A 12,858-nucleotide genomic window follows, 5' to 3' on the forward strand; every position below is an offset into this window, starting at 1 on the left:
TTTTGTCAATTAATTTGTCTTTGACTACTAGCAGTAAATATGCCCGATGGCTTGTGAGGAGATGGGATCTGAATTACTACAGAGAATTCTTTCCTGGGTGTCTGGCTGGTGAGTCTTGCCCACATACCCAGGGTTTAGCTGATTGCCATATTTGGGGTCAGGAAGGAATTTTCCTCCAGGGCAGACTGGCAGAAGCCCTGGGTAGTTTTCACCTTCCTCTGCAGCATGGGGCACAGGTCACTTGCTGGAAGATTCTCTGCTCCTTGAAATCTTTAAATCATGATTTGAGGACTTCAATCGCTCAGACACAGGTTTGATACAGGAGTGGGTGGGTGATATTCTGTGGCCTGCATTGTGCAGGTCAGACTAGATGATGATAATTGTCCCTTCTGACCTTAGTGTCTATGATTTTATGTGCCAGCAGTGCCCCTCTGCCATGTACACTGGCCAAACTGGAGAGTCTCTATGCAAAATGATAAATGGACACAAATCAGACATCAAGAATTGTAACATTCAAAAACCAGTAGGAGATAGGGTGACCAGATGTCCTGATTTTATAGGGACAGTTCCAATATTTGGGGCTTTGTCTTATATAGGCACCTGTTACCCCCACCCCGTCCCAATGTTTCACACTTGCTGTCTGAAGTGTTCTCCTACTAGGGTGACCAGTCTCCCTGGATACTCAATAACAGACTTCAAAGTGGCAATTCTTCAACAATAAAACTTCAAAAACAGACTTCAATGAGAAACTGCAGAACTGGAATTAATTTGCAAACTGGACACCATCAAATTAGGCCTGAATAAAGACTGGAAGTGGATGGGTCACTACAAAAGTAATTTCCCCTCTGCTGATACTCTCACCTTCTTGTCAACAGTTGGGAATGGGCAATGCCCACCTTGTTGCATTGGCCCTGTTAGCACTACAAAAGTAGTTTTTCCTCTCTTCATATTCACCCCTTCTTTTCAACTACTGAGAATAGGCCACTTCCACCTTAACTGAATTGGCCTTGTTAGCACTGACCCCCGCACTTGGTAAGGCAACTTCCATCTTTTCATGTGCTGCAATATTTATACTGCTTACTGTATTTTCCATTCCATGCATCTGATGAAGTGGTTTTTAGCCCACAAAAGCTAATGCCCAAATAAATGGGTTAGCCTCTAAGGTGCCAGAAGGATTACTTGTTTTTGCTGATACAGATTAACATAGCTACCTCTCTGAAACCACTCCCCATTTTTTACACTTACAACCTGAAGATTAGCATGTTCTTTTCCCTGCACCAGATAAGACACAAGGCCACAGGGGAACTGGTGGGACAGAGAAAACCCTGCAGTACACTCATCCAGCCAGTTCAGCCTGCCAAAACTATTAGTACCACCCGCTCTGCAGAACTGAGACATCTACATTAGCTTGATTGGGAATTCCTTCATGGGAGAAACCCTAACCGAGGGCACTTTTTGATTTGCCAAAACTACAAGCTGTCAGAGGAGCTAATACTCATAGTGGCTCTATACCAGCATGCTCTCAGTCAGAAAGGGGGACCAATAGTTACACATATTTCAGATGCTTTCAGGTCTCTGATATCACCACTTGTACCAGGGAGAAGAGCAAAAACTGTTTAATCTCTCTTTCCTTTACTGCAGTAGAGAAGAATGCTCCTCTTCCCAACTGGGTGAAGCAGGAAAACACTAGCACAAAATGGTGGTAGAGAAGACAAAAAAAAAAAAATAGCTGGAGGCGGTAAACTTTTTGTAAAGCCGCATACTTTATTACAACAGCTCACTTGCCATTTCAATGGCTGCTTTCGTCCCAGGATTTCTTTTCACGCCACATCTGTACGGTAGGTTTCTGTGTACAGCATATTTATCCATAAGACAATGAACAACAAACTCATTAAACAGAACAAAACTCTTTATTCTGTTTGTTATATTTATAAATGAGCACGGTGCAAAGGTTCAGCTAAGATTCCACCCACCAACAAGGGTGAGATGTGCCTTTGGTCACTGAAGCCCCTGCTCCCTGACCACAGGGTTTAGCTCTCTTCCTCTGAAAGAGAGAAAAGAGGTTGTTGTGGAACAATGTGCAGCAGCAGAACCCCCCTCCCCCGAGAAAATGCCACAAAGATAAATAATAATAATCATAATCATAATAATAGACATGTGATATCCTTTACTCTTCATGCCACAATCTTGCCTACCCTTTTCACGCAGTACAAGACTGTTCATTAGGGCCACAGCTACAATAAAATCAGATGACCACACAAACTGCTACAGATGATTTTTGTTGCTGCATGATTCACCTGAGAATCTTAAAAATTTATATTAAAAAAAAAAGTCGCTAGCTATTATGACTGTTCCAAAAACCTTCAAAAAGTGAACAGACCCAAGTCCAACAGATCTGCCTAAGGCTACAAACAGCTTAAAATGGCATTAAGACCTTTTTAACCATCTCATGAACATGAGCTTCAAGTCAGCTTGCCTCCCACAGCGGAGCTAGAACATGCGGGGCACGTGCCAGGGATGAGGGATTGCTTCAGGTAGTCGGGAGGCAAGCCAGCACTTGCCTAGGCAAGGGTCTGGATCTTCCTTCTTTATAGAAAGTCTCCCAGTCTGCATGACTAGTGCACCCGCACTCGCTTTCCAGTCATCCATTTGAAATGGGCTGATTAGCTTAATTGGTCGAGCCACTCATTTTTAATGTCTCACTTTGGATTTCCTCCTATCTAAAACGTCATGATAATGGCTTGATTCTCAGTGGCACTGAGCACCTGCCGTTTGTGCTGAAATCAATCACTACGACCCCCTGATATCACAGTAATACTGAGCTGAGCTTTCCTTTCCAAGTGACTCCCCCTTCCACGCAGTGTTTCAGATGATGTTTTCCACTCAGATTAATTAGTCCCCTCCCCTCTCCTCATGGTGAGATTCATATTGCAACTCTCTTTTCATGTTTTTAGATCTCTCTAGGTTTGTATTTATTTCATTATCCTTCCAGTCTCTGGGAGTAATTAACACGTTTACTCAGCTTTCATCGCTGATTGAAAGAAGCACAGTGACTGTACTCTCCACACACCACCTCTCACTTTGATAGGCAGTGTGGAAATTCCGAGATCTAATCCCCCAGTTACATTACCCCCTTTCTCTCAGGCCTTAGTTACTGAGCACCAGATCCGCTGAGCATTCTACAGACCTTCCTCCTCCTCCTCCTCCTCTTCATCCTCCTCCTCCTCATCAGAGCTGAAGGTGCCATCAGGGAGACTGTAAACACGAATCACTTGCTTGTTGGGGTCTTTGAGGATGAGGTATTTGCCCTCATCCAGTTTCATGCAGACGTCAATGACGCAGCGCAGGATGCCCCATGCGTTCTCCATACTCAGGTTAATCTGGCTGGCGAACTCATTAGGCTTGAACTGCTGTGTGCCCAAGATCACGTGGCGTGCAGAGTCCTTTACGTGGTAACGGGACACATACCTGGAGAGGAAAGGCAAAAAAGGTCAGGAAATGCAATGCCCCTGCCCAGACTTCACAGGGAAGTCACCAAAATGAGGCGATCATTTAGATTTTAACTTCTGGGCTAAGCTGCAAGAATCAACCCCCCAACTCAAAAGGGAAAATGGACAGGACTCCCTGGTGGGGAGCCATTCCTGTGTCTCAGATAGTAACTGAGGGCTTGTCTACACTACCAATGTTAAGTCAATGTACAGCCACTGCAGTAATTAAAGCAGTGTTTCACACCACACTATGGTCCTTCTGTCGGCGATGCATGTCCTCACCAGGAGCACTTCCATTGACGTAACTGTGTGGGGCACTGATGGCTGGAGCCCTGCTGCTCCGCGGGCTCAAAGGTTGGAGCCTCCCACCAACAGGAAATGTAAGTAACGTAGTTTCTATATGGACACTGTGTCACCCTAACTACATCGACTTAAGTACTACACCGGTCACAGAGGTAGCGTTATTAAGTCGATATAGTGGGCTATTTACATCAGTGGGAGCTACGTTGTAGTGTAGATGCTTATAGAGTTAGGTCAACACAAGATATCTTATGTAATGTAGACCAGGTCAGAGTAAAACAGATAGGGTTGCTAAACCGAAGAGATCAGGAACTACGCTTCCATCATCCAAGACAAAAGAGGTGATAAAGGAGATGATTCCCAGGTCCCACAAACAGAAAAGACTTAAGAGTTTTAACAATAAAGAGTCATTAACAGGGGAGTTCTGATTCGATCAACAGACTAGTCTGAGGCAGCTGCATGTCACATGGACAGAAACCAGACAGAACAAAGAAGCTAGATTTAAAATATCAAGCATCTTATTTTAAACGCCCAGTTACGAGCAATTAAAAAAATATTAGAGAAAGTGTGTCGCAGCAACAAAGTTGATTTAAAATGTTAATGAAAGAACTATACATGGTACAAACCAGCACCCACAGCTTCTGCAGTGCAGCTGACTAGGTCGACCAGCCAGCAGAGGGGGTTCTAATTAAGAGAACTGCATCAACTGTGTGCCAACAGTGTGAAGCAAACAAGGAAAAAGCCACTTGGCTAAGGTGCTTTGGGGACTGGAAGGAGAGGCTAAAATCAGAAATGGATTGCTCAGGAGATCAGTAATGGGACATAGGGCCATTCACTTAAGTTGCCAGTTTCAAGTCACAGGCCCCTGCCAATACATATCTGGAGAATGTGCCGGGGATCTCAGTCAAGATCTAAATCGGTACCACATGAACCACTATAATTATCTCTCACGTTCAGCAGAGAAGCCAAGAATTGAATGGGCCATGGAGACTGAACTCCACTGTCACATGTACAGGTGGTCTTTCCAGGTCAATCAGCAGGACATTGTGGGGAAGCAGCTTGCCCCAAACCAGTCTGCGTTGTACCTCATTCTGCCCCAGTCACCAATGCTAAAATATATTCAAAAGAAGTTTTTGGTTTGCCAAACAGAATAAAAATGGGAAGGAATTCTGTGATTGTACAGCTCCTAAAAACAGCTCTCTCTCACACATACACCAGCAAAAGCACTTAGAAGGTCCTTGACAGGGAAATCTTATATTGGCCTCACCCAAGTTTAAGATACTCCGATCCAGCCAGCAGCGCACAACATGTCCAGCGGGCTAATTTGTAACTGTTGTTTTTCAGCTCAGTGGCAATCACAGCTCCTCTCTGAGAATCTAGCTTTTGACGCCAGTCTACTCCATTGCAATGCTGAAAAGAGAGGTCAAACCACAGTCAGCAAACCATGGGTGCAATTATCTCTGCAACTATGATGAGAACATATAGTGAGTTATCCAATGATACTATGCAGGGAAGAGATGGGAAGCTTAAAAGGACTTCTTGATTCTGGAGTATTGGCCAGTATATAGGGTGCTGGTTGGGGAAAAAAATCAAGGGAGAGCTCCATCGGACTGGTTATCATGTGGAATGCAGGAGCCTGGAAGAGGGTTCAAACAGACTACCCAGCACTTGGGAGACACAGAGTCAGTTTAGCTGGCACTGCTGGTCCTCCACAGTCACTCTCTTCTGATGGAATTTAATGACATAACAGATACATGGAGTAACGCAAGAGGCTTGTCTCATGTCTTGCCTGCTGTACCTGGTACATCAGATAGCAATGGAGGAGCTAGAGAGGTTTGGTATCTGGTTCTCCCTCACCCTGGAATCCCATTCGTTCAGTGTTTTGATGTTGATGAATGACACTTCTCCGCCAGCTCCTGTCATCACTCCATCATGTTCACAGCGGACAATCAGGTCTATGTCATCTCCCAGCTTCCATCTTCGGTACCTGCAACCAAAGAATCTCTGTTATTCTCCACTCCCGGATCCACTTCAGCACTCACAAAAGCCATTCCCTTCCTCCCCTATCAGCCCACAGTGAGGATTTCACCCCTCTTCCTTCAAACCTGATATGAAAGGTGAGAGAAACTGGCCTGAAGCATAAGTCCCAGAATTTCATCACAAAGTGTGGCAATGCCCATGGGAAATAAAGCTTCAGTCACACCACCACTAGCAAGCTGTTAATAGAAGTTACACTCCACCCCTTTTCTGAACCTCCCTCCCCAAACCTATGCACATGCTTGAAGCAAATACCACACCGGTATGCAACAGAGGCCACTTCGTTCTTATCCATGTCATCCTCCACAAATGGGTTTGGGTTGGGAAACTTGTATTTTTCTTTCCCCTGCAGAGAAAGCCAGGACAGATCACGAGAGAATTAAGCCCAACAACTTGAGAGAATTAAGGCAGCTGATCAGAAACACAAACATAGATATGAATAATAAAATCATAGAAACGTAGGACCTGAAGGGATCTCAATAGGTCACCTAGTCCAGTCCCCTGCTCCGAGGCAGGACTAAGTATTATCTAGAATAGACCATTCCTGACAGGTGCTTGTCTACCCTGCTCTTAAAAACCTCCAGTGACGGAGATTCCACAACCTCCCTACATAATTTGTTGCAGTGCTTAACTACCCTGGCAGGAAGTTATTTTTAATGTTTAACCTAAATCTTCCTTGCTGCAATTTAAGCCCACTACTTCTTGTCCTGTCCTCTGTGGTTAAGGAGAACAATTTATCACTCTCCTTTTTATAACAACCTTTTATGTACTTGAAAACTATGTCCCCTGTCAGTTCTCTTTTTTCCATCCATTCCTGCCCCCTGCCAATCTTTCCTCAAAGGTCATGTTTTTCAGACCATTAATCATTTTTGTGGCTCTTCTCTGCACTTTCTCCAATTTGTCTACATCACCATTAGCCACTCACCTCCCCTCTCCCCTTGGAACTAAAGACTCTTTCCCTCAGCCAATCAGCATCCAGCATTCCACAGAGCATTTTAATTTGCCTCTATGCTGTCACAGTCCTGACCGGTTTAGTTCATGGAATGCTCCATGAAGAAGAGCGGTGTTCTCCCTACAACCCCGCCCCCACCACCTCCACAAAGTTAATCCACACATCCCAAATTGGAATGATTTCTGTGCAAAGTAATCTTGCCAATAAAGGTGCCTCTTGCTCTAATAAGAGACTGCTCCAGCACTGATATTCATAGTAAGTTCCAGACCTGCAGACTCAGTCTTCCACACTACTGTCTGCGTGACAGGCTCTGCTAAGCCCACTTGCCTCTTACCATTCTCAGACACTGCTGGGAGAAGTTGTGGTTGATGTAGGTTGCTTCCATGGCCAGGTTGCGAGGTGAATTAAAGGAGTTGCCCTCGTCCTGTGGTGGCTCGTTAGCAGTTTCACTCACTGTCAGCAAGTCTGGGAAAAGAGCCAAGGTCAAACGATCATCAGGAGGATAGTTACCTGCCCGAAAAGGACACTCAACCCTCATACTGTGCACCAAATCTGTTCAAAGCACATGCAGATAGTGCAGGAGCTGGGTTGCTCCAGACACAGTGTGGACATTTGAGAAGTAATATTGACTTAAAGGGGGTAAGGAACACTAAATGCAAAAAGCTGCAATTTGTTCCCTTGCCCAACCTTGATCCTAGCAACCTCCTCACCAAAGTCAGAATTGTCCCTCTTGTCAAAGAAGAGCTTGGATCCAACTCTCTGGACAATGATGTCCCAGGAATACACAGACCGAGTACAGCTCATCAGTGTGGCCAGGATGGCGTCTGTGGCAAACACATTCCCCTGGGTCTTCGCCAGCTGCAAGACGGAGGGAAGAGTGTGAGCGAAGACGGCATACATTCTTCTCTCCCCCTCCCAAAAGTAAACTGCAGCCATAGCAAACCGGACACTGATTCCTTTCTTCTAGACTCGGGAGGCTGGGCTGATACAAGACTCTGACGCACATCAATGAGGTTTGGACACAAACATGTCAAATGCTACTGATCCTACCTGAACTCATTCAACAAGTTGGGCAGACAAATGCTGCCCAGAAAATCCAGCCCTGAAAATGCCCAAGCAAGTTGGGGAGAAAAGACAGAACTTAGAGCAGAAGGGAGACCTGCATCTGCAAGCACGAGAATAAGTTCTTCATCCTCTGTCCCTGACTTCATCAACACTCTCAGAGTTATCCTGTCCTCTCAAGACCAGCAATCTTGGGAATGAGATCTGTGATCCTGACATTTCTCTTCTCCTTCATACTTCTTGCCTGTAGGTCTGCCTATCTGCCCTTCCAGAATAGAGCTTTCCTTTGGCTGATATCTATCCATGTGTTAATGAGTTCCTGCCTTGGCCAATACCACTCCCTTTGCTATCGAGATCACAAATTTCTGCTGTCTAAAGAGCTGGATCCTGGATTATTTCTGTTAATCTCGTCTCACTCCAGAAAGCAAGACTATCTTGGACCCCTTGGCTTAGAACAGACTGGGTCCGAAGAATACCACACAATAAGATACATACTAGTATATCCTGTGAGCCGATGGGCAGGAAGGACAATTATACCTTGCGAATGACTGGGTCATCAGTAGTGGTGACAGTGTGAAAGATGCGCTTAATGCTCCGCAGGGACTTTTCATTCCTTGTGGTAATGCGGTCAAAGGCTTTGTCATAATATTCCAAGGCGCCACAGCACTCTCTGCAGACATAATGAGAGAGCAGTCATGAGACACCAGCACAAATAACTCCATCTCAGAGTGTCAGGGGACAACAGTGACTGGCAAGAGTGTTTCTACTGACCCTGTGCACCTCCCACAAAAGGAACTTCATAAAACTGGATCACAAGCCAGTACCCATCCCTTTCCACACACAGATTACGCCAAAAGAAATACCCACAGAGGCCCTAGCTATCTTGAACTCACATATCCTGTGGCTCTGACACCTCCAGATAGCGCATCTTCATCAGCCGAGGAAAATCCATCTCCTCCTTCACCTCCCAGTCACTGCGAACTTCAACAGAAGAATCGCGAGGCTTCTGCTGTGTGGCCAGAGGAAGGGCAGATGGACAAAGAAAGAAAGAAAGAGACACAGAGCACATCAGGATTTGCGTGAGAACAGCAGGAGGAGCGGGTTAGAGGAATGCTACCACAGGGAACAGGGTACACCGAGGTCTGTATAATAAGAGCAGCCAGAGGAACTGATCAAACAGTATAGTTAAAAATCAGTTTACTTTACCTGTGATTTTTGGTCCCATTTCTGCCTCACCCCAAACTGCTTCTGAAATTTCTTTTGTAGACGTAGACGGTCTCTGTAAATAAAGGAATGTGACAACCTCATAAGAAATAGTCCCAGTGGAGTGTCCCCAGCACTCCCACCTTCCCAAGCCACTGCTGAAACTACTGGGCTCTGAGGTCCCAAGCCACTGCCAGCATCTGTCGAACGACTGGACCCCCACAGCTGGCTGAAGTACTGTAACTAGGAACTCTGCTCTCGATGACTCTTTGAAAATGGCAACTTCAGTGGGACAACCCAGCCTCTGAAGATGGCACCACAGCTTTCAGAAGGTGCACGTGCTACTTTTACAACAGTAATTTCTTTTCCTGAGTTTGGCTTAGAAAATGCTGTTGGTTCCACAATCATCACATGAAACCAGCACTTCAAACCACACCAAAGCCTAGCAAAAGATCTGTCTTGAAGTCTTGGGTTTTTGTTACAACTCAATTGACAGAAGCCAATCAGCAAACCTAGACACCTGATCATAGACTCCAATACCAGCACAGAGTTCAGGTTTGGGGTCCTCACCTCTCCTTCTGTTTGGCGCTCTTAGGCAGGGTCTGCATGTTGAACTGAAGCATGTTACGGCGGTCCTTGTCTCGCCGAAGGTTCCTCTGAGAATGAGGAAGGGATGTTCAAGTTATAGATGAGATCTTTACAGCAATTCCACTGTTTCAGAAAGGTTTCAGGAAATGTGCAAGATACCTGTGCAAATCTCATACGATTCCTTTGGTATGCCGTCTTCTGTGTACGTGCTGTATCCACAAGCTGGAAGCTCGTCTCATCCTCCTCATGAAAATATGCATACTGGCTTCCCCCACCAAACTGTGATGAGTACTTATCTGAGGACACAATGACCCAAATTACCTTGCTACCCGTCTGCAAACCAAATATCATGAGAAAAGCTCAGAATTAGTGCTCCCACCCTGTCACTTGGCTCACCCGAGCTTGAAACCAGAGACAGGGCTTTTCTCTTAAAGCAGCCCATTGTGGGAGGGTCCCTCATCCTCTCAGACAAGTTCCCTTTCACAAAGAAGCTCAAAGCCAGGAGCAACACTGAAGGATGGAGACAGCCCCAAGTGCCCCTCTCCAAGGGTAGGGCACACTTCTGAGTTCAAGAAACTTCTCTCATTTGGTGGAGATCTGTAGGACACAGGTTTCGTAGACACCACTAAAGACTGTGACGAGAGGGAAGCAAGGATGATGACTGAAGAAACCTCATATGAAGTATCTCAGACAACAGCAGCCATCAAAATAGCACTTACTCGTGTACCTCTTGTCCTGATAAGTGGCACCTGTCCAGTCTGCAACCTAATAAAAAAAAGATAACAGGAAACAAAGTTGATGAGTGTGTGTCAACCAACATTTTAAACTCTCCCCACAATCTCATAATCCAGATGCCACTCAGCGAGAGTAATTAGTGCTTTATGTTCCAGAACCTACCTACAATCTTGACTATCAATATTCCTTAAAAAGCTCCCTGCTCTACTTAAACACACTATTAAGAGGTCATGGTTCATATACCAGCAAAGAGTCCTGTGGCACCTTATAGACTAACAGATGTTTTGGAGCATGAGCTTTTGTGGGTGAATACCATACCACTTCTTGTAGCAACTGCAATAGGGGATAAGGAAGCTATAAGGAGCAGAACACCAATGGAATGTGTTTCAGAGTAGCAGCCGTGTTAGTCTGTAGCCGCAAAAAGAACAGGAGTACTTGTGGTACCTTAGAGACTAACAAATTTATTTGAACATAAGCTTTCATGGGCTACAGCCCACTTCATCGGATGCATGTAGTGGAAAAATACAGTAGGAAGATATATTTACACACACACAGAACATGAAACAATGGGTGTTACCATACACACTCCAATGAAAGTGAGCTATTACCAGCAGGAGAGAGAAAAACTTTTTGTAGTGGTAATCAAAATGGTCCATTTGCAGCAGTTGACAAGAAGTTGTGAGGAACGGGGTAGGGGGGAGGGAAAGAGGGGAATAAACATGGGGAAATAGTTTAACTTTGTGTAATGACCCATCCACTCCCAGTCTTTATTCTAGCCTAATTTAATGGTGTCCATTTTGCAAATTAATTAACAATTAACAATTCAGCAGTCTCTTGTTGGAGTCTGTGTGTGTGGCGGGGAGGGGCACTGTAAGGAACAGTACAGGACTCAGACCGCCAATATGACAAGAACAGCTAACAGGAATTGCCATGCAGATTAATACACGGGCATTAACTGATTGCTCCAGTGATTCATTTAGCAGCATTAGCACAGGTACCTTTCCCAGACGATCTCCTTTGCTGAAGGGCTGATATGGCATATCTTTGAACTGCTCTGGAACAGCACATGGACCCCAGCCTGAGGGGTTGTCCTGGATCACGGGTGTCATGAATTTAGCCATCTTCTAAACTCCTTTAAAAAAATGGGGTGGTCAAGTGTTAGGAACATTTTAACCCTACAAGACTGAAGATGAGACTGCTGGGAAACTTCATCTGACACTGACTGGGCAATGATGCCCATTCAAAAGACAAGAGTAGGTGACACCATTTTTAATGAGGTCACACACACAGAAAAGTTTCCAGGGTTAGGGTCATTGCCCAGAATTTCTGGGGTCAAGGAAAAGGTGAAGGTCTCAGGAGCTCTGACAGCACTGTCAGTATGTAATGTAATAATTACTTCCCTATGTAAGAATCTTATCACCTGAACTGTTAGACAAAACTGATAACCTGCCTCTGCCAATGGCAATATAAAAAGCCCCAGAAAAAAAGGTTTAATTTCTCTCTTTACTGCCTATAATAGCACAATTATTTCCCCTGATGGATGTTTCTTTCTGATCACAGCTGGAGATCACTTTATGCCTACGGGGATCTACTGTCCGTATAGTTATTTATTTTCCTAGCTAGTGTCACTGAAGCAGCTATCCTTATTCACAGAAACACCTAATCCTATGTCACTAAGACCCAGATCCTCAAAGGTATCTAGGCACCTAACTCTCACTCAGATCAGCGGGAGCTAAGCACCTTCGAGGATCTGGGCCTACATGTTGGGTGATGGGTAGGTCCCTCAGCAGCGAGTCCCGCTGGTTAGTGACAAGGGGAGAGTCAGCAGCCCCGCCCCGCACATGGTCACTCGGCTCTGCGTGTGCGGGGGCCTTGCCGGGAACTGTCCGGCCGGGCCTCTCTCCCAGCCAGGGCAGAAGCCGCGCAGGCCGGTCCCGCCCCGCCCCGCGGGCTGAGGCCGCAGCAGGCCCGGCGAGGCCCGGGCTCCCGGCGGGAGGTGGCCCCTGGTCCCGGAGTCCCGTATCCGCGGCGGATCCGGGCCCGGCAGACTCCGAGCCGCGCGTGGGGCCTCGCGCGCCTGTCCCTGCCGGAGCATGCGCGTTCCCCTCACCTGCGGGGGCCCGGCCGGGTCCCGATGGAGGCAGATGCGAGCGGGCCGGGGTTGCCGGCTGCCGGAAAGCCTGGGCTTGGGCGACGCGCACACAGTCACAGACGTCATCACCCCGCGCCCGCTCCCGGACGAACTGTCGTAAAAGCAGACAGGGCAGTTCCGCATCCGCTCGGTGGGGAGACAGTGTTCGCCGTAAAGCACAAAAGCACGCCCGGGCTGTCGTAAACAGAAAGAGCACACGTCATTGTGGGACGTCAAAGAGCGCCGAGAGCTCGCTGCGAGCCAGGCTAGAAAGGCCACCCGAGTCTCGAGGCTGGCTCCTAATGGGGGAGCGCGAGCGCAGAGTCAGTCCCCCAATTTCCCACAGTGCACTGCGCGTCATC

The 12,858-nt window shown here is 46.5% G+C and overlaps 1 protein-coding gene across 2 annotated transcripts; it reads right to left on the bottom strand.

The window, feature by feature from the left end:
• Window positions 1–1,755: 1,755 nt before the first annotated feature.
• On the bottom strand, window positions 1,756–12,600 carry EIF3D (eukaryotic translation initiation factor 3 subunit D). 2 transcript variants are annotated; one of them, XM_030545503.1, is made up of 15 exons: window positions 12,476–12,600; window positions 11,364–11,497; window positions 10,350–10,395; window positions 9,790–9,926; window positions 9,613–9,698; window positions 9,046–9,118; window positions 8,733–8,848; window positions 8,377–8,509; window positions 7,488–7,635; window positions 7,112–7,242; window positions 6,086–6,171; window positions 5,646–5,775; window positions 5,056–5,198; window positions 3,188–3,468; window positions 1,756–2,044 (listed from the first exon to the last, which is right to left on the bottom strand). In XM_030545503.1, the coding sequence occupies exons 2-15, from the start codon at window positions 11,484–11,486 to the stop codon at window positions 2,031–2,033; spliced, it is 1,647 nt and encodes a 548-aa protein (XP_030401363.1). In that variant the 5' UTR covers window positions 11,487–11,497; window positions 12,476–12,600; the 3' UTR covers window positions 1,756–2,030. The 2 variants fall into 2 exon arrangements, with proteins under 2 accessions (XP_030401363.1, XP_030401374.1); XM_030545514.1 differs by having other exon boundaries at window positions 8,733–8,845; window positions 12,476–12,599.
• Window positions 12,601–12,858: the final 258 nt, after the last annotated feature.

The sequence above is a fragment of the Gopherus evgoodei genome, chromosome 1 (assembly GCF_007399415.2).
Source record: "Gopherus evgoodei ecotype Sinaloan lineage chromosome 1, rGopEvg1_v1.p, whole genome shotgun sequence".
Taxonomy (NCBI): Eukaryota; Metazoa; Chordata; order Testudines; family Testudinidae; genus Gopherus; species Gopherus evgoodei.

Excerpts from the sequence above, each read along its gene's own strand:
- EIF3D (XM_030545503.1), bottom strand. The coding sequence starts at position 11,486 with ATGGCTAAATTCATGACACCCGTGATCCAGGACAACCCCTCAGGCTGG. Across the intron at positions 7,636-8,376 it reads ATGACCCAGTCATTCGCAAG|CTGGCGAAGACCCAGGGGAA; the intron begins GTATAATTGTCC and ends TCCGTCTTGCAG. Across the intron at positions 5,776-6,085 it reads GTGGCCTCTGTTGCATACCG|GTACCGAAGATGGAAGCTGG; the intron begins GTGTGGTATTTG and ends CTTTGGTTGCAG.